The sequence below is a fragment of the Theropithecus gelada genome, chromosome 6 (genome assembly GCF_003255815.1).
Source record: "Theropithecus gelada isolate Dixy chromosome 6, Tgel_1.0, whole genome shotgun sequence".
NCBI classification, from domain to species: domain Eukaryota; kingdom Metazoa; phylum Chordata; class Mammalia; order Primates; family Cercopithecidae; genus Theropithecus; species Theropithecus gelada.
In genome coordinates, this window is record NC_037673.1 from 16,469,681 (window position 1) to 16,497,535 (window position 27,855).

A 27,855-nucleotide genomic window follows, 5' to 3' on the forward strand; every position below is an offset into this window, starting at 1 on the left:
CTCAAGTATTCTCGTAATACTTGCATAATTCGAAATTCTGATGAGTTCCTCAGAAGTTTGTTTCCAAGTACCTGTAATCTCTTCATGTTGTTCAACATTAATTCATAGCCAGGACTTATCTTCAGGCAACTTTAGGGCTTGTTTCTCTGTGATTATAAACATGAAAACAATCAGTTGGGGCTCTTTTAGGCAGATTTTGAAATGTTTCCAGTTGTTCAATTTCTATTATTGGTATCCAAAATATATCATCTCACCTTACATTTATTCTTCAGGAAATTAGGTTCATGACTAGGTGGATTTTCAACAAGTTTAATATAAACTTTCCGTACCCTCATTCAGATATTTGTTGATGCTATTGGGTTCATCTTGAAACACATACACACACACACACACACAGTCCACATGTCTAACTCCTCCTCCATCCCTCTTCAAACAAAATGAACATTAGGACTTTAAATTGCAGGCAACAGCCATAATCAGAAAGCCAGAGGCCACTGCTCCAACCCTGGGGTCCTCTAAAGTTGATTGCAAGGCAAACCCTTGTGGCAAAGATCTCTCCAGATACTTACATGTCTGCTTCTTGCTCATGGAGTTGAAAGGATGAAAGGAAAGGGCGTGGGCACAATCCCTAGCTTGGTGCTGGCACAGAAGCTCAATAAGGTCCACAATCCCTCATCTACAGTCCCAAATCCCAGAGTTCTGAACACTGAAATATTTTTTGTAAATCTTTTGGCATCAAAACCTGGCCAGACAGAAGGCTATTTCTAGGCCTTGGTATGAGTGAAATATATCCCTCTCTAGAAGTATAAATGTGTTTGATTATCAGATGGTCCTCCAAGTCTTAAGGAGGTCTGACATTATCTACAGTATATGCACCCCAATAAATTCCTAAAAGTCCAAACATCAAGTCTCTAAACACCTGGCTTGAAAGGCTTCCAGCTGAGAGTTTGTGGACCCGTCCTTGGTAGCACTTTTCTCCTTCCCTTTTTGCTGGTCGTGGTCCCTCTCCTTCCTCCCTGGCGGTCGTTAGTCTATCTGAAATAAAAGCTACACTTGGTCAGACATCCTCTTGTGTCAGCACCTGTTAGGCACCTTATCACATAATTTTTGGAAAGCCTGTGATGACCCTGGAAGGGATTGGTAATGAGCCTCATTTTAAAGATAAGGAACCTGAGATGGAGAGAACTTAGTGAAGGTCAAGAGCTCCCACGCACAGAACTAGGGTTGCACCCCTGTCTCTGGCTACTCAGCCTCTGCTCCTTCTACCACAGCAGGCTGGAATTTACTCGAAGAAACACTGTTTCTTAAGGAACACTTAAAATTCAACCAAGACATTCTCCCTGTGTACTCAGAGGCAGTAAAGTGTAGTGCCATCGTTCTCAAAAGTATGATCCCAGGATGCCTGGATGTCCCTAAGACCCTTTCAGGGGCTTTGCAAAGCCGAAGCAATTTTTATACTAATAATTATATGTTATTTGCTCGTTTCGCGTTTGTTCTCCTATCAGAGGACAGTGAAGTTTCCAGGGTTGGCATGACATGTATTATACAACAAATTGAATGCAGAAGCAGATATGAAAATCCGGTTGTTTTCTGTTAAGCTGGATATTAAAGAAATTTGCAAAAATGTTTAAAAAAACAAAAACCCACTCATCTCACTATAGTTTTTTTTTAAGGAAATATCGTTGTTTTTTATACAAATATATTAAGGTTAACATGCAATGGTTTTATTACTTTTAAATGAGTTAAACCTTTTCTAATTTTCTCTATCTTAATTTCTAATACCATATATATCAATAAATGCAACCAACAGAAACGAAGCTCATCACAGTCCTCAGTATTTTAAAGAGTGTGAAAGGGATCTGAGACCCAAAAATGTAAGAACTGCTAGTGCAGTGTTGAGTGCAGACCTAGAATCCTAACTACCTGGATTCATACCCCAATTTTGCTACTTAGTAACTATGGAAGTTTCTTTATGCCTTAGTTTCCCCACTTACAAAATGGGGATAATATATTATTTACCTCCTAGAAGTTGTGGTGAGGACTTAATGAGTTTGCATGTGTAAATCACATACAATATCCATCACTTAATAAGTTCTTTGTTTTAGATTTTATGTTACTGAATTGTTACATACTCTATATATTTGTGTTTATTTCTAGGGAAAATTCCCCCAACATTCAAGATGAATAAAAAGAATAAATTACTGAATTATCCAAATAGGTTTCATTTACTTGAATTAGAAAAAGAAAAAAAAAGTCTTGAAACTGGAGTCACGTTTCAAGCATAAATGTTAAAATAGTTTCCATTTACTCTATTTACTGTCAATTTAATATTCTCATTCTCTGGCACTAAGCGTTACAAAAATCTTTTTAAAAAAGCTAAAATCTCTCACCTTTATAAGTAGTCTCATTTTCCACATTGGCAGATGCTGTTTAGAAAATGAGTAAACTAGGGTAGGGCAACATGTCTGAGACACGTTACCCCAAGTGAGAATGGTATATGAGATTGGAATACCAAATGTGGTGATTAATAATAAAACAGAATGCTTTCAATTCACAACTTAGAAGTCCTATTCAATGAAATTTAAAATGTAGGTTTTTTTAAGAAGCACAGATTCTTAAATAAATGTATTCTTGAATATAGTTTTAATGCTTTTAATATAGGTTTAGGTATATGCTAAATATAGATTCATTCTTTTCCTCTAAAGAAATGCATCATGCTTACTCAGTAAATAACAGTTTATACCAAAGAATTTTTTAAGGAGTTGAAAACGGTTTGACTTTGCAGAGTAGCACAGTGGCTAGCACACACACTTAGAGAAATATGTTTCTACCTTACTCTGTCAATTACTAATGCATACCATGGCTGAGTTTCTTTATGCCCAGATTCTGCTGTGTAACCACGATAGGAGGGAAATGACCAAGGTCAGTTCAAATATGTCATGAAAGTCTAAAATTCTGACTCCTGAAGCCTCTCATGTTCCAGCACTGACAATAGAAAGCACAGTAATTAAGAGCAGTGTGACCTTGGGCTGTTATGCTCAGTATTCCTGAGCTGTAAAGCGGAAATAATAATTGTATCTACTTCTTAGGTGGGCTGTGATGATTAAATAAGGTATGATAATGTATGTAAAGTCCTTGCCCTTAAAACAACATTGACAGGAAAGCTCCACCACAAGGTGTTTAAGTGGAATCCAAGATTCAACCGTGTAACATACGTGATGGTGTAACAGTGAGGTGTTCCAGGTGCTATTGCTGCGCAAACTTAGTGTTGTAAAACTATTTCATTATGCTAATGGACTCTATGGGTCAAGAATTTTGGAAGGCCTCATCTAGATAGTTCTTGCTCGGGTCTGTTCCAGGATTGCTGTGAGACGTTGGTAGGGGCAGCAGTCATCTGAAGGCTCAACTGGGCTGGACATGCAAGATGGTGCACTCAGATGCTGGCAATTGGTGCTAGATGTTGACTGAGACTTTAGCTGGGACATCAAACAGACAGCCTACATGTGATCTCTCCATGTGGCCTGGGATCCCACATAGCATGACTCCCTGGCGTCATCAGATTTCTTACACTGGCCGAGAGTCCAAGGAAGCCAACTGGGAGCTGAACTGTATTTCTGCTGCATTTAATTGGATATGAACAAGTAATAAAGACCAGCCCAACATCAAGGCGAGATAGACTCCACTTCTCCAGGGAAGGAATGTCAAAGAATTAGCTGGCATGTTGTGAAGTTGCCATATGAGGTGAAGGAAAAATATTATTTTTCTGTCTGTATAGTCTCCAAAAGAAATTAATAAAAGGGACAATATTGAAAATATTGACCTGAGAAAGTCCTGAATGATCATGAAGGAAGCACTTCCTAACTGTCCCCAAACCCAACCCTGTATAAGAATTTGGCTCACTTCTATCCAAGCATGGTGGCTCATACCTGTAATCCCAGCACTCTGAAGCAGGATCACCTGAGATCAGGAGTTCGAGACCAGCCTGGCCAACATGGTGAAACCCTGTCTCCACTAAAAATACAAAAATTAGCTGGGCATGGTGGTGTGCACCTGCAATCCCAGCTACTTGGGAGGCTGAGGCAGGATAATCACTTCAACCCAGGAGGCAGAGGTTGCAATGAGCCAAGATTGTGCCACTGTACTCCAGCCTAGGCAACAGAGTGAGACTCCATCTAAAACAAAACAAAACAAAACAAAAAATTTAGCCCACTTCAGATTGAGAACAGGGGCAAAGGGAAGATAAGAGACAGCAATTGCCAATTCCAGCTAAATTTGAATTATGCCAGATCATATTAGCATTATCATGAATTTTTACTCTTTATCAGATTATAAGCTAGGTTACTGTAACTAAAACATCACAACACAATGGCTTCAATTTACTTCACTAACAGTCCAGCCAGTTCCGGTTGGCAGAGCACCTCTGCTCCCTAATGTCCTTCCATACTACTGCTCTGCCATTTTCCCTGAGGTATAGTCCTTATCCGCATGGGTAACGCTGGTGCACCTCACTTCCAGCTCGGGAGAGGAAAAACAGGCAGCAAGTAGAAAAGCCGCTTATCTCAGAGTTGTGAGGATCTGTAGTCAAGTTCCATCCATTGCCTCTGTGCACAACCACTGGTCCAAACTTAGTCACATGACCACGCCTTGCTGGAGGTGGGGCTGGGAAACATAGTTGCTGCCTGATAAGCCACATGCATGAGGAGAGAACAGATTAGGAGAACAAGTGTGCCTCACAAACAATAAATAAATAAGTATTCTAAAATTTTAACTGTTTGCAGCATTAACAAGCTAATCAAATCTTCTTAATCTCCATCAATTTCAGTGTCATAAATAACTAATATGCCAATTGCAAAAGAATCTGAATTAAATGACGTGTATTCTTCAACGCTCTTACAAATTTCTCTAGGACTGCCAGCAATTCTCTTGCAAAAATGACTGCACATTGAAAGTTGGTAACACAGCTCTTACCTGAACTCCCACATATGAATTATTGTGAATTCCAAATTAATAACGTTCAATGAGATCTTAACAGAGTTTGGAAATGATAATCAAGGTGGAGGAAAACAGCTTAACAATGAAGACTCCACAAATAACCAAAATTGGGGCAAAATTTGATCACCTTCTAGGGAAGAAAAGGTGATATTTTCTTTCATGTATTAATATAAATGTAAGATTGTATGTATTTTTGGATTTAAAATGAGATTTTTGCACAGCTGCTGTAAATCTAATGGACTTGAGTACATTTTTATAGCCCCACCTTCCCCCTAAGTATGCTCCTTAGGCTGGGATGACGCTGAGGACACTGCATAGGTATGCTGCAATATTAAGAATGCAGGACACTTTGGGAGGCCGAGGTGGGCAGATCACTTGAGGTCAGGAGTTTAAGACCAGCCTGGCCAACACGGCAAAACCCTGTCTCTACTAAAAACACAAAAATTAGCCGGGCGTGGTGGCACATGCCTGTAGTCCCAGCTAATCAGGAGGCTGGGGTATGAGAATCGCTTGAACCCAGAAGGTGGAGGTTGCAGTGAGCCGAGATTGTGCCCCTGCACTCCAGCCTGGGTGACAGAGCGAGACTCTGTCTCAAAAAAGAAAAAAAAGAAAAAAAAATGCAGAACAAGAAATCATCATCTCTGGCTTCCTTTTTTGTCTCCTTAAAAGAGTTACTGAACTACTCTGAGTCTATTTCCTCATCTGTAAAATAGGAATACTATCTATACCCCCACAGTAGAGAATCATAAAACGGTACTTTATACTCAGTAAAACACAAATGCCTACTACACAAAGCAGAAAGATTAAATCGACACTGTCCAGTCTGTAGACGGCCAGCAAAGCAGCTAGGGGTTTCTATAACATGCGTGGAAAGGGACAAGATTATATTCTCTCACTTTACGTTCTCTCACTTTTGATCCCAGTCTTGATGTCTCAAGCTAAAGACTGACAAACACTTGCCGGCAGCATCAGGTCCTGCAATGCCTCCCAGGAGGAAAGGCTCCACACAAGTTGCTGGCGGCCAGCTGCAGCAGCCAGCGCTGGCTTGGTACTCACGAAGTGAGTTTTTTTTGTTGTTGTTTTCGAGACGGAGTCTCGCTCTGTCGCCCGGGCTGGAGTGCAGTGGCACGATCTCAGCTCACTGCAAGCTCCGCCTCCCGGGTTCACGCCATTCTCCTGCCTCAGCCTCCCGAGTAGCTGGGACTACAGGCGCCCGCCACCACGCCCGGCTACTTTTCTGTATTTTTAGTGGATACGGGGTTTCACCGTGTTAGCCAGGATGGTCTCGATCTCCTGACCTCGTGATCCGCCCGCCTCGGCCTCCCAAAGTGCTGGGATTACAGGCGTGAGACACCGTGCCGGCGGAAGAACATTTAACATGACGACTCTGGCACCCACTGTAAGTTTAGATAACTGTTTCAAGGATAATAGGTGCTGTGGCAGGACGCCCGGTGTATGTCAATACAGATTCGATTCTTTTCATCAAAAGGAAATGTGGAGAATAAAAATTTGAAGAAATAATGATGTCACGCCTGTATCAAAACATCTAAAGTACCCCATAAACATACACCTCCTGTGCACACACAAAGATTTTTTAAAAATTGGAGGAACAAAAGCACTATGTCAATACCACAGTGAGGGGAGAGAAATGTAAGAATAGAAGCATTCCCTAGGCTTTACGCTTCGATCTTTGTTTGGCAGGTTCTGCCCACACGCATGTGTTCATTTCTCCAATGTGATAGGCATAAGATACCAGAAAAGGGACATGTAGCTGTGAAAACACCAAAACAGGGAGAACTGATAGTAAATGACTATGTGTGAATGGACCAGCAAACCCAAAAAATCCCAATACAGAAAACCGAGTGGGGAACAGGGTGCACCTAGAGAAAGAAAGATAAACACACCCCAAAGGGATGACAAACAAATAAAATATCAAAGACATCACACTTTCTTGTACCACCAAGAGGCTCCCCTAAAATAACAAGTCCATTTGTCATGTTTCTTGTCTCGTTCACTTAACTATCAGGAGATAAGGTTTAAATCTCTTTTTGTTTGCTGTGCCCCCCTCCATCCTCCATCCCGCAAATAGAACTCTACTGCAGGAAAGCAAATAAATTGAATTTTACAAAATTACAGTGTGGACAGAAGTGAGATAATGGATTGTTCCACAAACCCAAAATCAGAACTAAGGTGTCTTCTGAAGCCTGGAAGAAGTAGCTAATTAAATAAATGAAGAGGCCGGGTGGTTCACACCTATAATCCCAGCACTGTGAGAGGCTGAGGCATGACAATTGCTTTAGTCCAGGAGTTCAAGACCAGCCTGGGCAACATAGTGAGACTCTCTCCCTGAAGAAAAAAAAAAATTAGCCAGGAATGGTGGCACAGACCTGTAGTCCTAGCTACTGGGGAGGCTGAGGCGGGAAGATCACTTTAGCCTGTGGGGTCGAGGCTGCAGTAAGCAGTGATCATACCACTGCATCCAGCCTGGGCAACAGAGCAAGACCTTGTCTCAAAAATGAAATATTTATTTAAATAGAGATAGTATTAGTATTTTACAAGTCAGTAAACATGCTGTTCTCTTTGCCTTCCATGCCCCCACCAGGTAAAGGAGATGACAAATTAAAAGGTGACATAAATGTATACATTTATATACATTCATATATATACATGAGGTATGCATTAACAGTGCTGGCTGGTATGATGATATGGAGTTGGAGGCAATCAAGGTGTCAGCTCTAGAGAAAGTGGTAAGGACAGTGTGGTAGACACACACTATAGAATACAAGGCAGCAGTCAGAAGCAATGAACTAGATGTTGCTAGATGTGGAGTAAAAAAATGTTGAATGAAAAATGAAACTGAGAAGAACTATAGCACAATATCATGTACATTCAGTTAAGCATAAATTAAAAACATACCACATGCAAAGCACTACACCATTTTCTCAGGCTATAGATTTAAAGATGTGTCAAACACAACAGATTGAGTCCTTGTGTGGGGAGAATGGTAGAAAACAGGATGAAGGAGCAAAATTAATACCAAGGAACCCTCATTGTTGGATAATAGGGAACCTGGACACTAATGGGATATAATTAATTCAACTCTGCATCCAAAGTTTAAAGAAAAAGACCTATGTCTAGCAAATGAGGTCTGGTTAATACACCGTGAGGGCAACCACATTCTCCTGGCATGCTCGAACCCACTACTCAGAATACTGCACTGACTAAATCTCACCATGCCTTACTCAGTGTGGCGGGTTTGCTCTGTAAAAGAGAACTTTAAACACTAACTCTGTGCCAGGGACTCAATGACTGTCTGGTCCTTTAGCAGATTTATTTAACCCCAACAACCTGTGAGATAATAAAACCTCCATTTTACAGATTTAAAAAGCCAAGTCACTTTTCCAAGGTCACAAAGATAACTCAAATGGATTTGAACTTCATGTTTAGCTTCGTTTTCAATATATTAGTGCCTTCCTCTAAGCCACCTAAACTGAGAATTTCTCCCGAGATTTGACCCTGAGGTAGCCTTTCTAAAATGATACCTAAGCATTTTACCTTTACTTTCGTCCTAGAGTAACTGCACCACTGGAAACGGCATCAGAGTACATAGCAGTCACTCTGTGCTTTACGGCAAGCTATGGATGTGCTTTTTAACTTAGCCTGGATTTAATGCAAGTGCCCAGAGATATTCACTACCTCCTGTGCCACGATACATGCCATAAGCGACATTCAACTTTGCCCCTACATAAGCCTTCAAGCCCCCTTACATAGGTCCCAGTGCCATGACATGGTGAGTTCCTTGGAAAGTTAGTAAGTTTGGGGCACACAAGTCATTCCTGATTCCTCACACTACTCTGACAACCATAAATCATTTAAAGTTGAGGCGATGAAGCAACTGTCAGGCAGCAGTGCAAGTCCCAGGGTCCAGTAGACACAGGACTTACCTTGTGAAAACATAACCTTTCAACACTATTCAAAAATGACATCTGAAAACTCATATGATTCTAACTTTTATTATTAGGTCAGAACCAATGAAGTAGCAGCAAAAGGGTCTCTCCTATGATCTGGCTTTCACTGGTCCTCAGGGCAAGGAGGAAACTTGGGCAGGAGATGATCGCTCAATCCCTGCAGACTCTCAGAACCTCACTTGGACCCGAAAGTGCATCTGCTTGGTGGCATTGTTCTTCATTCCTGTCTTCAGCATCCATTTTGATTTCATCCTTTGGACATATTGCATGTCTCGCTCTCGCATAAGAGCCGCTCCTATGATTGGAAGGCGGTTAAGAAATTAGGCAAAGGTCTGTTATTTGTGATCAGAGAAAAATCCAACCTTGGCAGAGAATTCAAAAGGTTAGTTTGGGGTAACTGGGTTCTTGTATTTAAAACAGAGTTGCTAACTTGGGGTCTCTAAACCATGGGCCTAAAGGGTCTCTGTGGACCCCAGAATTGCATACCAGAACTTTTGTATATATACATTTCTCTGGGATTAGCATCTTTAGTTTTCATTATCTGGAAGCATCTATAAGCCCAAAAGGTGAAGCCCCATTAATCAGAAAGGCAGAAGCTATTAATCGAGTCAGACAATACTTCCTGATAAGAGTAAGATGAAGTCAAGTCTCTGCCAGATTCAAGCGGCCACACAGCTCACAAGTAGCCACAATGAAGGAAACTACATATAAACACAGTGGCATTTCAAATGGATTTTAGTTGCCTAGAGCTTCCCAGGCCATCAGAAAGCAGCCCTCCTCTTATCTTCTCCACAGTCCTCTAGTTGGATAGATGCTTTCCCTGAAGATCTAAGGATATAACCAGCTTCATCCAGCAGACACATCAGAATAGATGTAAAGAGTATCATATTGATGAGGTTTCAAAGCTCAACAATTGCAGTGGCATGCTTTACTCTTCTAACTTTTGCTAAATATTCTATGGGAAAAATACAAAAAAGGGGACTGACGGCTAACCTTGACGATGGGCATGCACTATATCACACATGCATGACATTCAACCCACTCAACTCTAAGAGGTAGGTCTTATTACTATCATCTCTGTTTTATAAATGAGGAAACAGAAGCTTATATTAATTAAACTACTCATGCTTATCATATAAGAACCTCTAAGTACATCACATAAGTCACGTTTGACTCCACAGCTCAAGCTATTAACCACTAGGATACTGTCTGATTCCTCTGCGTAACCTCCAGGATAATTTCAACCTTTGGTGATTACTAAATAATTCTTTTTGTAACTATTATCTTCTGAAAAAGTTAATGGTATATAAAATTGCTGTGCCAGGAATATGAAATTTCTAAGTCATAGCACTTTGGGCTTATTGCCTTAAACATATCAAGTGGTAATGGAAGTCCCTGGAGCCAAGAGGTTAAATTTCCCCCAGAGAGGATCCACAAGGACAACATAAATGGGAACAACTTTCCCCAGACCCCTGCTAGAAATACAAGTTCTTAGACTGGTCTGCAGTTGTAAAGATCAATGTACCTGTGCTGCCAGTCCATCCCAGGGCTCTGTACTGCTGAAGTACTCGGCCCACGGCCTTCCGATTTTTGGCAACTGCCACAGCTCTGGACAAGCCAAATCGCTGTTTGTAGTATCTCATCAAGGAGCGATGACCCACTCTGGCACCTGTTTTTCCAAAGAGCAATACTGAAACAATGAGTTGGATAGCTTTTTCAAGGCAGAGCTATAAAGCAAGGGCTTTCCAAATCAGATCTTTTAATATATCTAGATGGAAAATCGATGTACCAGAAGAAACAGTTGTTCTACCTACTAAAGAAAGATGAAGCAGCATGTAAAATAAAAATGAAAAAGTGAAAGAAAGAAAGCATGCAAGAAAAAGAAAACCAAACAATAGATTTTTTAAAAAGAGAATGGCAAGTCACTGTTAAGTGAAAAACTTAGCATTGTGTACTTACTTGCATACAATCCCCAAAAATACACATAGAAACCCCTACTAATACAGATAATAGGGCCCTAGGAGATAAGAGATTTTTAGCATTTTATATATATAAATAAATAAAAATTATACATATATATGGGAAGATTAAGCACAGAGAGCAGTTCTGATGTTTGGGTCTATGAGCCACAGTCAGGATCTAAAATAGAAATCAATCCACCTTTCCTTTGCTTAAATTCTCTATTGCAGTGATTCTCCAATGGGGATTTTACCCAGCAAGGGACATTTGGCACTGATTGAAGACATTTTTGGTTGTTACAGCTAGAGGTTACTACTGGCACCTAGAGGGTAGAGGCCAGAGATGCTATTAAACATCTTTAAATGCACAGGACAGCCCCCATAACAAAAAATTATCTAGTCCAAAATGTCAATGGTGCCAAGGCTGAGTAACCCTGACCTATTGCTTCCTAAATGATGGAAATCACCTGGTCAATTTGAATTTTAAAAGATGATTAAGCTGAATGCCGTCTATAGCTTTTGCTTATTTAGTAGGATCTGGTAAAACTATGTAAGTCAATCATGCTTTCAGAAATGAATTTCTAAATTTAATTTTCAAAGTATGCTCATGTCATTACAACATATGATTGTATATCTCATTATCTCATAGGCCCACTAACTTGTAACAGAGTGAGAAAAAAGAAAACAGACTCTGCATATTTCAAATAAAAAAACTATGGGACAAAGGTATTGGCCACCAGTTGGAAATTCTGTAGCTTGGAATAATAAAAACCTGAGGTAAGTAAAGGTATCTACTAGAAGAACAATTCAAGGTTCCTATTTAAGGGTGAGGCACATCTGATATATTAATCTAGGGGTGGCAAACTACAGCCAGAGAACCCAATCTTGCCAATCACCTGTTTTAGTTTGTTCTACTGCCACACAGCCATGCTCAACTGTGTAGGTATCGTCTCTCGCTGCTTTGGTGCTTGCTACAACAGCAGAGGTGGGAAGCTGCTGCAGAGACAGAATGGTACACAAAGCCTTAACGATCACCTCTGGCCCTTTTCAGGGAAAATGTCCCAACCCCTGTGTCATAAGTTCAGGGGAGATGACCTGAAGGGGGCTGGGTTTAGAGATGACTAATTCCAGGCTCCCTTATAGCAGTGCCTCTCCAAAGGTGGTCCCTAGGCCAGTGTCATCAGCATTACCTAAAAGCTTACTAAATACACGCTATCCTTTCACAAGAATATTAATTAGGACAAAAGCAATCAAATATCTTCCCAGACAGACATAACCATGCAGATATTTAACAACAGCATATACATAAGACACGATAAAAGCCATTCCCACTGAAAATGAATAAAGGATATTTGGCTAGGTAGAACCCTGTGTACAGTTTCCAGGAAAGGTTTGTATTTACTTATGTAAAGCCATTGCTTTCAGAATCTTTTGTGTAAAACGACCATGAACCAGATACTATAAATATTGTGGAAGTCTGTATTTGCTTTTAGGATCCAGACTTTTAATTTGCATAAGAAAATTATTTTGGTTGTTTTAAGTCCCTATACCTGCCAAAACAACTGGAAAATAATTTGTTTGCTATACAGATATGCAAAAGTAGTTACTTTCAGTTGCTTGTTTTGTTATCATACTCAAGAGATGACAAAAAGAACCTTTTGATTCAAAGACATGGTCTTTGGATACCAGTGTGGATAAAATCATTTTCCCTAAACCTGAATGTTTTCACAGCGTAACAGTTAACAAAGCTCTTAGACCACAAGAAATCAGTGAGATGTAGTTGACAGATAAAACCGCAAGCTTAAATGGAGGGTCTACAGGAAATTCCAGCATTGTTTGCTGTGATGTTCTATTTATAATGTTAGGTCTGGACACTCCAGGTTTGCAAGGTGATAATGTTGGTCATTAATACATAAGAATTTAATATATTTATATTCTTAAGCAACATGTGGAAATACATCCTACAGAAGGTTGGCCTTTTAAAGCGTCCTTGAAATGGCTTCATTACTCAATGCCAAGGTTTCCAACAGTTGGTAAGAAGGAACTGAAAACAGCATTCAGAGCTACCCCTGCCCTATGCCAATGACAGTAACCACCTGATATTAGCACTAAGTATGATGAGCTAAGGACAGCTACACTTGAAGGCCCTCATCAAGGAAAAATATTTTCCAGAACACAGTGTGACTGCCCAATAAATAAGGGATTGGTTATGTCTAAGTCATGGTGAAGCACGCAACCTGTCCATCTAGCTTTTGACACAGCAGTAACGACTTACCGACTGTCCACTCCTTTTTTTCTTTTTTTGTTTTTTGGAGACAGGGTATTGTTCTATCACCCAGGCTGGAGTGCAGTAGCATGATCATGACTCACTGCAGCCTTGACTCTTGACTTCCTGGGCTCAAGTGATCCTCCTGCCTTAGCTGAGACTATAGGCACACACCATCACACCAGGCTAATGTTCACTCCTTCTTAACAAACAGCCTTACAATTTCTGCCATCCAATTGAATGGGCCTTTCATACCAACTTACTCCATAAGAGCTGAAGAGCAACGAAGGAAACCCAAAAAAAACCTTCAGGACCACAATCTTCAAAATAAATGCTCACAGTGCCCTCTAGTGGCTACTTTTTGTCATTGGCTTTGAGATAGCCTGCTTGATTTCATTGAAGTCCAATCTGAGCAACTAGATTTACTGTCCCAGCAGCAGGGGAGAGACTCTTGTTACCCAGTAAATGGACAGGAGATGAGTTCAAGAAGCCTTCCCAGACGGTTGAATCTAGATAAGTTGAATCTTACAAGAAAAGTAGGAATAACAGAGGTTCCACACATGCAAATGCCCAGAGGAAGAAAACTCTATGTGGGTGGATAGAGGAATAGCACTACACACCTGAGGGACCAGTAGAGAGAAACTCAAAGTTACCCTAAAGGCAATGGCTCCCAGGGGAGGAACTACAGAGGGTAAAGAAAATCTACTGGTGTTTTAGAAAGAATGTTTTAGTGGTCATGTGGAAACCAGATAAGAGATGACCAGACAGGAGGAATGGTGACACAGACAAATGAATACACAAAAATACTGAAAAGACATTTAGGAGTTACTAAGCCATCTGGATATGGGAGAGGAAGACCTCTCCAATATCTTTCTAAGGCTAGCCAAAGCCAAAAATGGGCTTGGCTTTGGCAGTCAAAATGAGTATCTTTTTAGATACCTTAAAAAACTCAATCACCCAGGACAAAGCTGAGGATTCTTTATTTTTTATAAGTTTCAAAAATTTAAAGTCTAGATGAAAACTTCTCTGAAACATCCTAGATTTCTTAAATAGATATGTTCATGTTATGCTAAGTTTTGTAATATATTGTGCTAAAGTAGATGCTAAATAAAGCAAACACTATGGTGATCCTACTACATGGTAGACACTGTTGTACTAGGATTGTCTTATTCAATTTATTTAAGGTCTATGGTTATCTGATTCTACCGTTTAAGAAGCAGAAGCTAAGGAGACAACAAGGTAAACATATAGTTCTGGAAAATAAATTATTAAACATATTTCTGATGTTCTCTATGGGTACTGTCACCAGAGAAAGACTAGAAAAGGTTCTCTGGGATTTACGTTTTACCATTGTGTATTAGATAGGCCATGATAATATATTGCATTATAACCTTCTTATCACGGTAGAAAGAACTGTCATCTTCAAAATAGGTTCTGCCTGACCTTTCCTCCTATTGCCACACTCTAAAGCTGCTCTTGGCCTTACAAGGTTATCATTCTGAGCTAAAGATAGCCATCTGTACCTAAGCAGTGACATTCTGTGTGGAAAGGCATAAGACAAGGCTGCTTCATTGCAGACCTCTCCACCAGCAGGGTATGTTGTTCCTGCCTGCACCATTACTGCAAATCTCCCGAAGTAGTATACGGATATTGGAAAAAGGCTTTACTGATTAGGTATATGATCCTGGTAAGTTACTCAGCCTCTCTAAGCTTCATATGCAAAATGAAGATGCTGGAATCTAACTCAATGTTGGCCTATAAAGACAAATACATCTGCCTGAATGTGCTAACTGCTCAGTAAATACCAGATATTAAGATCTTATTATCATCTCTACCTTTCCATCCCCTTTCATTTCTGAAACATGTCTTCTGTAGCTTCTCCTATTCTTATCAGTTAATCACGATTCTTTCTTCCTACACAATATACAACCATGTATGCTTCTCACATTCATGGTTATTCTTCTTCTTTTCACACCTCATGGTGGATAAATTTCCACCGTGAGTCAGATACACCCACACCAAACTACCATTTGGAAGTCTGAGCAACAAAAGGAAACAGGAATCAGTTCAAAAAATAACAGTAAGGTTACAATTAACAAGAGAAACCTAGACAGGACCAAAAAAAATAGATAAAGACAGAATAGGAAAAGTCTACATCTAAAAAAAAAAAAAAAGAAAGAAAAGAAATGCCTGATCAAACATTCTGAGTCACAACCCAGAAATGAACAAAAACACTGATCAAATTTAAACACAACAGCCAACTTAGAGCTGAGCAGCAACCTTCAGGGTTTACACTGTACGTGAAAACCCAAACATATACCTTAAAATTTATGGTCTATTTCCCTCAGTATGGAAGGTAATTGATGGAGATATGCTTCTCCCTCAGTCCCACTGGCATTAAGCTGTTTATTTTTGACAAATGCACTTACCAGAAGGCAGAATCAATTCCATGGTTTCATCATCATATTCCAAGTTCTTTTCTGAGGGCAACTCTTCAGCCTCACTGGGGTCCTTCCCTTCCTTGTGATCTGGGTAGCTACTCCTGTAACAAAGAAGTTGCACTAATAAATAGACTGATACCTCAAATGGAACTAAAAGACATAAACTTTATTTGCAAATGTGGCAAACTTCCTAAGCTACCTAAAAGGGAGAGGGCAGGAAGCAGCTGTACGAACTACCAGCTAAAAGGTTTTGGGAGAAAACAACTCATTAGCATTTTGTCTGTAGTAGAAGTGAGCAAATGACCTATAACAGAATTCTATTTGTTTTTCCCTAGAAAGGCTGCCTAACAGAGAAGAAAAGAAGGAGAACGTACAGCTGGACATGCAGCTATACTCAATTTAACCATTATAAAAACAAGTTATAGGCCGGGCGCGGTGGCTCAAGCCTGTAATCCCAGCACTTTGGGAGGCCGAGACGGGCGGATCACGAGGTCAGGAGATCGAGACCATCCTGGCGAACACGGTGAAACCCCGTCTCTACTAAAAATACAAAAAACTAGCCGGGCGAGGTGGCGGGCGCCTGCAGTCCCAGCTACTCGGGAGGCTGAGGCAGGAGAATGGCGTGAACCCGGGAGGCGGAGCTTGCAGTGAGCTGAGATCTGGCCACAGCACTCCAGCCTGGGCAACAGAGCAAGACTCCGTCTCAAAAAAAAATAAAAAATAAAAAAAATAAAAACAAGTTATAGCACAGTGCTGTCCAACAGAACTCTGTGATGACAGAAAATGTTCTATCAATATGTCTTTGTGTCTGATACAGTAACTGCAGTCACATGAGCGTTTCAGCACTGAACTTTGAAATGCAGGTAGTCTGACTGAAGAACTGAATGTTTAAATTTTTAATTAAACTTTCCATTTATTTAAATAGCTATATGGGTATACCTAGTAATTACTATATTGGACAGTGCAGGTCCAGAAGAATCTCCATATTCCTAAAAATGTTGACAAATGCTATTCATAGATACACATGAAAAATAATAGGAAGAGTGTACAGTAAACCACACAACCTAATAAGAAAATAGACAAATACTTGATCAGATACCTCACAAAAAGATATCCAAATGGCCAATGAATACATAAAAAGGCTCTTGATTGCACTAATCATCATCAGGGAGATGCAAATTAAAGCCACTACACACCCACCAAAGTTGCTAAAATGAAAAACTCTCCCTCACTACAAGTGGAAGTATAGAAAACCACTCTGGAAAACAATTTGACAGTATTTTCTAAAATTGAACATATGTATATCCTCTGGCCCAACTCCTACATATACAAACAAAAGATAACCTATAAACATTTGCCAAAGACACACTAGAATGATGTGGCAGCATTGCTTGTAATAGCCCCAAACTAGAAACCACTCAAATGTGTATTAGCCTTAGACTAGATGTTGTGGAGCACTGAACAGAACACTCTGTAACAATAAGAACTCTCTCCAACTATATAAAATAGTATGGATGGGTCTCCCAAACAGAGAGTTGAGCAAAAGAAGTCAGACCCAAGAGTACATTCTTTGTGATTCCATTTACATATAAAGTACAAAAACAGGCAAAATCAATCTATGCAGCTATAAGTCAGAATAGTAGTTACCCCTGGAGAAAGGAGGGGTAGTTTCTGGAAGGACACACAAGGGAAATGTCAGGGGATTATTAACATGCTGTTTGTTGATCTAGGTACTAGTTATATTTAAAATTTCACTAAACTGAGTCATGATATCACAAGTACGGTCATCCCTTGGTATCCATGGGGGATTGGTTCCAGGACCTCCCTAGGATACTAAAATTTGCAGATGTTCGAGTCGCTGATATAAAATGGTATAACATTTGCATATAACCTAAATCATTGCATGCTTTAAATCATCTCTATATTACTTATAATACCTAAAACATGGTAAATGCTATGTAAATAGTTGTTACACAGTACTGTTTAGGGAATAATAACAAGAAAAATAAGTCTGTGGATGTTAGTATGGACAAAATTTTTTTTGAACACTATAGTTTGGATGCACAGATGGAGAACCTATGACTACAGAGGGCCAGTTGTATACATATATGTACTTTTCTGTAAGTTTATTCTTCAATAAAAAGTTTCAGGTCCAAAATAAGTAAACAAGTTACCTTGTGAAGGGGAGTGAAATTATAGGTAATTTGTCATTTTTTAGCTGAGTGAATCCACATAAAATGCTTATTAGAACAGTGTCTGGCAGGTAAGCACTCCATAAACACCAGCTTTGTATGTAAAAGCTTTCTATTTTCCAAGTTTTCTTTACTAAGCATTATCACCTTTTTTTCCTCCCCCCAGAGACAGGGTCTCACTATGTCACCGAGGCTGGCCTGAAACTCCTGGCTTCTGGTGATCCTCTTACCTCAGCCTCCTGAGCAGCTGGGACTACAGGCTCATGCCACCACACTTGGCTAACTTTTATTTTCTTAAGGAAAACAAATCATTTAATATTCATTTTTAGGAAGAAAGGCTCACATAATTTCTCATTTCTAGGCACCAACAGAATAAAACTGTAAATGGAATGAAAAATACATCATTTGGACTAAGGGAGAACCAGTTCCATCAGTTACATATTTTAATTCAAACTAATGGTTAAGCAACACCCAGTAAAGAACAACAGTAACAACAACAAAAGGCTAAGGCTTGAAGCTTAGAGTCTAGAAGGAGGAGACAATAAACAAATAATATACAATACACACAATGGCAGTAGGGAATATAAGGAAAAATAAAACAGGATCAAAAGGATTGGGTAGGTGTTATTTTACGGAAGGTGGTCAAAAAAGGCCACATTGAGAAGGTGAAATTTATGTCAATGCCTGCAAGAAGTGAGGGACAAGTCAAGTGAATATCTGAGAGAATACTATAAACAAATATAGCAGCAAATGCAAAGGTCCCGAGAAACACACTTGATGCATTAGAGAAAGAGTTAGGAATCCAGAGAGCAACTAATACAACACAACAGACCCACAGAGGCTCCAGATCATGTGCAGGGCCTTGCAGGACATTATACTTTGGCTTTTACTTTGAGTAAGATAGGTGGTCTTTGAAAGAATCTGAGCAGAGTTTGACCTCACTTAGTGTTTTAAAAGGATCTCCCTAGTTACAGTTTTGAGAATAGAACATGGCGGGTAGTAAGAATGTAAGCAGGAGGCTACTGTAGGAAGTCAGGCAAAAGAAGATGGTGCCCTGGACCTGGGTAGGAGCAGTAGAAGTAGTGAGAAGCAGTCAGCCTCTGAAGATAGATAGTGCAAAAGTAGTTAAAGCAGGATTTGGTGATAGATTCTAAAGCAAACATGAAAGAAAACAGAAGAATAAAGGAAGACTACCTGGCATTTGGCTTAAGTAACTAGAAGGACAGAGATGCCATTTACTTACAGGGAGCAGATTAGGATGCATAGCAGGAGTTGATTTTGGACAGGTTAACGATCCCTTTTAGACACAAGTAGAAATATCAAGGAGGTAGCTGGATATCTTCAGTCTATAGCTACGGGGAAGGCTATACTAGAGATATAAATGTGGGGGTCATGGGCCTGCAGAAGATACTGAAATCTGTGAGACTGGGTAGGATCCTGAATATAACCACAGGATGACAGACTGAGTGCTGGGCATTCCAAGCCTACTGCTGATGGCAGCTGCTTGACTCTATCCATGGTATTTGCTTTGACCACTCTGATGACAACATCAGTCAAAAGGTTATAAACATTGGTGTCTAAAAGGAAACTTGAGAGGGATAAATACTGAAAGAGGATGCTTCCCACCACCAGCAGAATTCATTGTCTTCTCTACTGCCATAGCCTCTAATCCTCCCCTCTACCTCCTCCCAGTCATGTCCAACAACTGCAAGTCTCCAGCTGCAAAATGGGAAATCAGGAAGAAAATGCAAAAGCAAGACTTAAAAGACTGAGACTTTTCTGAACATTGTATCACTTGGACTATGCACGCCTGGCATGGTAATTATACACATCTGCTTATCTCCTGTGCTAACTCACAGGAATTTTGACAACTAGTTGTTCACAAGTACTTAACATACATTTGCTAAATGACATACAAATTATTCAAGATTCTAGTTAGGGCCAGGCATGGTATCTCACACGTGTAATCCCAGGCTAAGGCAGGTAGATCACTTGGGCCCAGGAGTTCAAGACCAGCCTGGGTAACACGGCGAAACCCCATCTCTACAAAAAAATACAAAAATTAGCAGGGCATAGTGGTGCACACTAGCTGCTGGGGAGGCTGTGGTGGGAGGATCACCTGAGCCCAGGGCAGCTGAGGCTGCAGTAGACCGTGATCATGCCACTGTCCTGCAGCCTGGGTGACAGCAAAAATCTTTCTCAGAAAAAAAAAAAACAGCTTCTAGTTAGGGGTGAACCACCAGTGGGATAATCTCACCATCAGATGCCTGGTTAGGGACTGGTTTAGCAACTGTCTCAACTCCTTCAGGGGACAGCTGGTGATCAAGGACTCTCCGGGAACCCAATATGTGAAACCTAATTTCTGTACCTCTGTTCAAGGGGCAAAACTGAACTCTTGATGATTTAACCAGAACAAAAAGAAAAACAAGTCAAACTTCAGTTTGGGTCTAAGGTCTTCTCTTTACTAGATGTGTTAAACTCTGTGAAACTGAGTTTCTCAACTAAAAGAAAGAACTGCCTAATACAGAGGTGTTATAAGTGTTATTAAGGATACGTTGCACAGTGCCAAACACATATCCAGCACTGGCACACATAATATTAATGCAAAGCAAATATGACTTCACTTCATGTTACAAATTATGCTTACCTAAAATCATAGAAGTCTGCAAATTCCAAAGCAGCATCGCCATCTGTGAAGAGCTTACAGTGGCTTTTGTCATTCATATGCGCCTGTACAGCTTCTGTGGAGTAGAAGGACTTCCCTTTCTCATTGCACCACAAGCAAATCTTTCCAACACCAACTTTCTCTCCTAGAAAAATAATTTAAGGAAAAAATATGAAAAAAGCTTTTTGCAACCAATTAAATCTCACTATTTGTCACAACTCAAAAATCACTCACAAAATAAGTAAGCAATTATATCAAAGTTTGATGAAAAACGCAAAACTAATGTTCCCTTGAGACCAGTCCCCCAATAATGTGATTATTTCCTCATTAAAAGAAAAACTATTATACTTACCCAAGTATTTAATCAGTCCCTTAATATCTGAAAGATATTCTATATCAGGAATAAAGAAACTGTGGACTTTGGTCATATGAGCCACATTCTTCATGAGCGAGCTGGAATGATGGGAACAAAATAAGCAGTCCCTAATAGGGATGGCACCAAGGGGTGGGCCTTCCTCAGCCTCTTCCTCCTCTGCATCCTGCTCCACCCCATCCTCCATTGCTTCAGTATCCTCACATTCCAATTCTTCGTCAGAATCAATATCTTCCCAATCTGCAAGCCAGAATTTTGAAATAGTAAGTTTAAGAAAAGTAATAGCAAGCAAAGATATCACATGCGGTGATACAGTCCTATATTTGGAGAAACAGCCCTACCCCCAACTCCCAAGGACAACTCCTCTTTCAAGATCTCAATTTTAGCTATTTGTTTACCAGACTCATCTGAATGCCTGTGAAATTCCTTAGTCTTTCTTTTCCAGGAAATAGGAGTCTTTTGTTTGTTTCTTTCCTATGCCTTACAGCACCTAGCCCAGTGCTGAACATAGTTAGGGAGTCTCCTATCTGGGTGAATATATATATACACATTTGTGTGTGCGTGTGTGTGTGTGTGTGTGAGACGGAGTCTCGCTCTGTCGCCCAGGCTGGAGTGCAGTGGCGCCATCTCGGCTCACTGCAAGCTCCGCCTCCCAGGTTCATGCCATTCTCCTGCCTCAGCCTCCCGAGTAGCTGGCACTACAGGCGCCCTCCACCACGCCCGGCTAATTTTTTGTATTTTTAGTAGACATGGGGTTTCACCATAGCTTGATCTCCTGACCTCGTGATCCGTCTGCCTCGGCCTCCCAAAATGCTGGGATTACAGGCGTGAGCTCTGGCTGCATATTTTTATAAACTGCTAAAACAATGCCTCTATCTACTATTTCACGAAAGTATTGTGGGGTGTGTGTATGTGCTGGTGGGGTGCTCTATGAACGGCCATGGTTTGAATGCATGTTTCCCTCCCAAAATTCAAATGTTGAAACTTAATCATCAATGAAATGGCATTAAGAGGTGGGGCCTTTAGGAGGTGATTAAGTGAGGCGAGCACTAATCCCGAATGAATGGATTAGTGCCAGGGAACTAGCCCGTCTTTGCCTTCTGCTTCTTCTACATGATACCATGAGAAAACTTCATCTATAGAACAGGCCCTCACCAGACACTGACTCTGCCAGCACCTTGATTTTGGACTTCCCAATTTGCAGAACTATGGGAAAATACATTTATGTTATTCATAAATTACCCAGTCTCTGGTACTTCGTTATAGCAGAGCGAACAGACAAAGACATGAACACCTACACCAGCACTGTTAATAGGATGTGGGATGAGGGAAAGAAGGAATAAATAACTCATTAAGTCAAAGAGGTGAGGCTGCTGGCTCCAGCTCCACATTTCTGGCTGAGTTGATTTTGATCCCCTCATTCTGTTTTACTCAACTAAAGTAAGTGCAAAACTATCATAACTGGAAACCCACTAGAATAGCAAATAACACGGCGGCTGGTATGACGATGTCCTCCTGTGCGTATGTCAAAAGTTTCCTCATCCAGGCCAGGCGCGGTGGCTCAAGCCTGTAATCCCAGCACTTTGGGAGACCGATACGGGTGGATCACGAGGTCAGGAGATCGAGACCATCCCGGCTAACACGGTGAAACTCCGTCTCTACTAAAAAATACAAAAAAACTAGCCGGGCGCGGTGGCGGGCGCCTGTAGTCCCAGCTACTCGGGAGGCTGAGGCAGGAGAATGGCGTAAACCCGGGAGGCGGAGCTTGCGGTGAGCCGAGATCCGGCCACTGCACTCCAGCCTGGGCGACAGAGCGAGAAAAAAAAAAAAAAAGGAAAAAAAAAGTTTCCTCATCCAAAACAGAGAAGGCATCAATTCATTCTCCAAATATGCATTAGGCACTTCTTTTTCCAGACAAGGTTTTAGGCCTTCGAGAATGAATTGAGTGAACTAAACAGCCGAACCTGCTGGCCAGATAAGGCACTTCAGAAAGCATCTAAACCACCTTCCCTCATCATTTTTACTTAAAAGCTCTCAAACACACAAACACACACACCCATCTCGAGTATAAATCTGAAAACTAAAGGGGGGCCAAGTTCCTCTTTACCCTCCCCGCCCAGACAGGGCCATCACCGTCTCCATCCAGGTCCTCTTCCTCCTCACTGCCCTCCTCCTGCTGCTTTGCCAACTTCTTCGCCTGCTGTTCAAACCACTGGAGCCGGGGTGGTTTCTCGCTCGGGTCTCGGTCGTGGGTCCCACGGCCACCAGTCCCCACGGCTACGGCACTCCTGGCCTCCTCTGCAGGCGCTGGGGACGCCTTCTTGGGAGACATGGACGGCTGGGCCTTGATGGCCTGCTGGATGGCGGCGTTCATGGCATCCTTGTCCACACTGTCCAAGCCCAGTCCTTTCTCCATGTTCTTTTCATTCATCATCTCCACTTTCCGATTCACGGCCTGCACGGCCTTCTTCTCCAGCTCAACGTGCCGCCGGGACTTGAGGTGGTTGTCGTAGGCGTTGAAAGATGCAAACTTCTTACTGCAAACAGTACAGTAGGTGGCCGAGCCCTTGCTCTCCTCCTCCGCTACGGCCCGCTGCGCCCGCACTCGCTCCTGGAAGCCCTCGGCGGTCACTGGGGCCATGCTGGCCACCTTACGCCGCAGGTTGTAGCGGTGCCAGTCCGTCTTATAGTGGGCCCGCTGCATGTCCGCGTCGCGGAACGCCACCCGGCAAGTTATGCAGGTGTACGTCGCCATTGCCAGGTGAGAAATAAGAGCCGACCACGCCAAACACCTGGTGACCAGCGCCCTGGCTCCACACGACCCTCAGACCTTAACCCGCCTCAGCGGCCTGGACGAGCCTCTCGACACGCCGACTTCCTGATTGTCACTGAGGAAACTTCCGGCACACGTCGGAAGTTATTTACGACTGGACAGGAAACCCGCCTCTCAGGCTGTGGCCACGCCCCCGCCGCTGTGAGACCCGGGAAGCCTAGGGAACGCAGTGACTGAACCGGACCTGGGTCCCCTCAGTCAGCCCGAGGTGGGTGTTGCTTGAAGGAGGTCGCGCCCTCCCAGTTACCTTCTCTGGTGGTTGCGCCGCTCAGTGTGACGCGGTCAAAGAGACGGCTACGCGAGAATGGGGGAGTGGGGCGCCCGAGGCTGCTCCCGGGCCCTCGGAAGCCCCCGATTAATGAATGGTCCGGTCAGCGACGCCAGGGTCGGGGTTTCTCTGAAGACCGCGCGCTGCACCCGCGGAGCCGGGTGAATGGATGTCGCGAGGGCCAGGGCTGACCCTTAACCCTCGGGGCCAACCTCGAGCCCTCGCCGGGGGCTGGACCGCTTCCCCCGGAAACCTGAGAGGCCGGGCTGGAGGCTTGGCCTTTCTGAGGCGGCCCTTCGGGCGGAGGACACCGGCGAAACTTGAGTGTACAGAGTGCCGGAGAGGAGCTCCCTGTAGACACACAGTCCGAGCCACGTAGGTAATTCTAGTAGTAGCCACATTTTTAAAGAGTAAAGAGAAATCGGTGAAACTGCTTTTAATGATGTATTTAATTTAGCCCATCCTGTCATTTCAGCATGTAATCAGTCTAAAAGAATTAATGAGATCTTTTACGCTCTGTGGTTAGTTCTAAGTCTTGGAAATCCAGTGTGTGTTTTAGAGTTAACAGCCCGTCTCAATTTGGACTAGCCCTGTGTCAGGTGCCCAGTTGGTTGTGTAGCCTCATGTGTATCGGACAGCAAAGTTCTGTAGAAAAGAACTTCAGGCCAGGCGCGGTGGCTCACGTCTGTAATCCCAGCACTTTGGGAGGCCTAGGCAGGCGGATCATCTGAGGTCAGGGGTTCAAGCCCAGCCTGGCCAACATGGCGAAACCCAGTCTCTGCTAAAAAAAAAAAAATATATAGAAAAATTAGTCCTGGCGCAGTGGCGCAGACCTGTAATCTCAGCTACTTGGGAGGTTGAGGCAGGAGAATCGCTTGAGCCCGGGGGCGCGGGGGCGAAGGTTGTGGTGAGCCGAGATCGCGCCACTGCACTGCAGCCTGGGCGACAGAGCAAGATTCCGTCCTAAAATAAAAAGAAAACATGAACTTCAAATGCTTGAGGAGGTCATAGATTTCATCCACACAGCCTGGTTGAACCCTTGTCAGCCTTGTTACAGAATCGAATGTTGCATGCTCAGAATCCAAGCTGCTAATAGAAAACCAAAAGAAGATGACGCTTTTAAAAAAACCTTCCAGTGGCTTCCCTTGACTCAATCAAATTCAAACACCTTACTTTTTATTCTGCGAGGCTCTGCCCCTCCCTCTGATGTCCTGCCACACCCCCTTCTCTACCCTGCTCACCCTACTTGAGTCGCAGTGACACATTTGATGTTCTTCTGACAATCACGTTAGTTGGTACTGAGTCAGAAGTCCATTACTCTTCTGCTTGGAACATCCTTTTGCTGGCTTGCTCCCTTATTTTTTGGATCTCTGCCCAAATGCCTTTGTAAGAGAGGCTTATCCAAATCCACTTACCAAAAATAGTGCCTACCTTCCTAAGTCCTTACCAGGCATAACTTTTCTCTAGCACTGTATTAGTTATCTACTACTCTGTATTAAATTACCCCCAAATTTAGCATCAAGCTTTATTTCAGTTTCTGTATGTCAGGCATTTGAATGACTTAGCTGGGTGGTTCTAAGATCTGCTAAGAGGTTGCAGTGAACATGCTGTCCAGGGCTAAAGTCATCTGAAAGTCTGACTGTATTTGACTGTGGCTGGAGAATCTCCCTTAAAGATGGTTGATTTACATAGCTGATAGCAAGAGGTTTTGGTTCCTTGACAAGCAGGCTTCTCCATAGGGCTGCTTGAGTGTAGCGGAGAGCCACATGAAATTCATGAATTTCTTTCATGACCTAGCCTTGGAAGTCACAGTCGTTTCCACAATGTGTTGTTACTTATGCAGGTCAGCCCTATTTAATGTGAGAAGGGTTTACATAAGGGCATGAATACCAGGAAGTGGGAAGTAGGGGGCAGGGTTGTTTTAGGTGATCATTGGGAGATCAGCTGCCAGTAGCATTTGTTTGTCACTGATTTCCCAGGCTTAGCACTGGAAGTCCTGCATCCCGGGAAACCCCTCAATCCTGGGCAAACTAGGATGTCTAGTCACACTGCATGTTAGTCATCTGCGTCTAGATAGAACATAAGCTCCATGACAGCAAGCAACTCCTTTGTTGTATACTCTAATGCTAGAACAGTCCCAGCAGATCAACTGGTGAGTATTTGTTAAACAAATCTTTTGCAGTGCAAAAGTTAAGTCAGATGGTGATTTTTATTTATGAAAACTTATTTTGAGATTATCAGTATCTTTTAAAATAGCTGAGCCGTCTGGATACTCACTTTGAGAAATGTAGCTAGTATTAGTTGTTAACTGGAATAAGCAGAGTATATTTTCAAGCTTCCCTAAAAAGTAAAGCAGAAGATGGCTATAAAAGTAAAAAACTTCTGGTTTTACTTTTGCCTAGTATCATTCTTATATGACTCCTCCAGAATCTGTTCTTCAGGTCATTATTTCCTCCCTGCCTCCTCTAATCTATTTTCATGATTCTCCTATTTCAGCATCATTGAACTCTCCAGTTTTACTTTTCTTCTTTAAAGAGGTATTGTTTCCTCCGCCATACTAATTTTCCAATGTACTGTTCTGCAGTCTCCAAGATAACCTTACTCTTTCCCCATAGCCCCCGCTACAGTAAATACAAGTAATCAGTAATTTTCCTGTAGCATTTTTTTCATATGCCACTTTTTCTATTCAATAATAGTTGTCTGATGCCCATAAGATAAAGTTTAAATTCCTTTCGTATCTTTCCTTTCATGGCTTTCGTATCTCCCATCGTCTCTCCCACATGCTACGTATTTTTTGTAATATTCTACTGGTTCTAAATTAAAGCATTCCTACCCTCAAGAAGTTTTTTTTTAATGACTTCTTAGGGATGATTTAAAAAATATAGTTAACTAGCTGGATCTAGTACAATGAAATATAAAGAAAGGGGTAATGAGTATTTAGGATAGAGAAATCTCATGCCATTAGAGAGATCAGAAAAGTTTTCATTAAGGAGTAGACATTTCAGATGGGTCCTAAAGGAGAAGATGGAGGACTTTGCAAGTGGAAAAGGAGGTAGAACAGGTAGAAGAAATACTGTAGAGGGAGGAAAATCAAGGACATATTTAAGAAGAGTGTGTCTAGGTTGGATGAAGCTTAGGATACAAACAAGAGAAAATGAGACTAGAGAGAGCCATGATATCATTGGCAAAAGACTTGGATTCTTGTGTTTACTGTTCATGCTTCATTTGTTGGAGAGTCACAAAATGTTTCAGCTTATATGGCATCAGGAATAGAAGTGGGCCTTGAGTGGATCCAGCAGCAGTATCTGGAACTAATTGGAGGAAAAAAAGAGTAGGTCTACAACCAATACCTCCTTGGTAAATGCAAGGGACTGTTGAGTAAAATCTCTGCAGCACATCCTCAGCACTCTTAATGTGTCTAACCTCTGCTGACAGTACTGCTATCAAAAAAAAAAAAAAAATACCAAATTGATCACTCTGAAGAATTTAAATGAAGATCACTGATACAGTTTGGATGTTGTCCCCACTCATATCTCAGGTCAAAATGTAATCCCAGTGTTGGAAGCAGGGCCTGGTGGGAGTGATTGGATCATGGGTGTGAATTTCTCTTGAATGGTTCGGCACCATCCCCTTGGTGCTGTTCCTGCGACAGTGAGTTCTCTCAAGGTGTGGTTGTTTATAAAAGTGTGTATCACCTCCCCGCTTGCTCTCTCTTACTCCTGATTTTGGCATGTGAACTGCCTGCTCCCACTTTGCCTTCTGCTTTGAGTAAAAGCTCCCTGAGGTCTTTCCAGAAGCAGAGGCCACCATGCTCCCTGTACGGCCTGCAGAACCCTGAACCAATTAAATCTCATATAAATTACCCAGTCTCAGGTATTTCTTTATAGCAATGTGAGAAT

The 27,855-nt window shown here is 41.9% G+C and overlaps 1 protein-coding gene across 1 annotated transcript; it reads right to left on the minus strand.

Moving 5' to 3' along the window:
- Positions 1 to 8,989: 8,989 nt before the first annotated feature.
- On the minus strand, positions 8,990 to 24,527 carry ZNF622 (zinc finger protein 622). The gene is made up of 6 exons (XM_025389284.1): positions 22,989 to 24,527; positions 20,835 to 21,095; positions 20,465 to 20,627; positions 15,614 to 15,726; positions 10,486 to 10,629; positions 8,990 to 9,255 (listed from the first exon to the last, which is right to left on the minus strand). The coding sequence occupies exons 1-6, from the start codon at positions 23,608 to 23,610 to the stop codon at positions 9,128 to 9,130; spliced, it is 1,431 nt and encodes a 476-aa protein (XP_025245069.1). The 5' UTR covers positions 23,611 to 24,527; the 3' UTR covers positions 8,990 to 9,127.
- Positions 24,528 to 27,855: the final 3,328 nt, after the last annotated feature.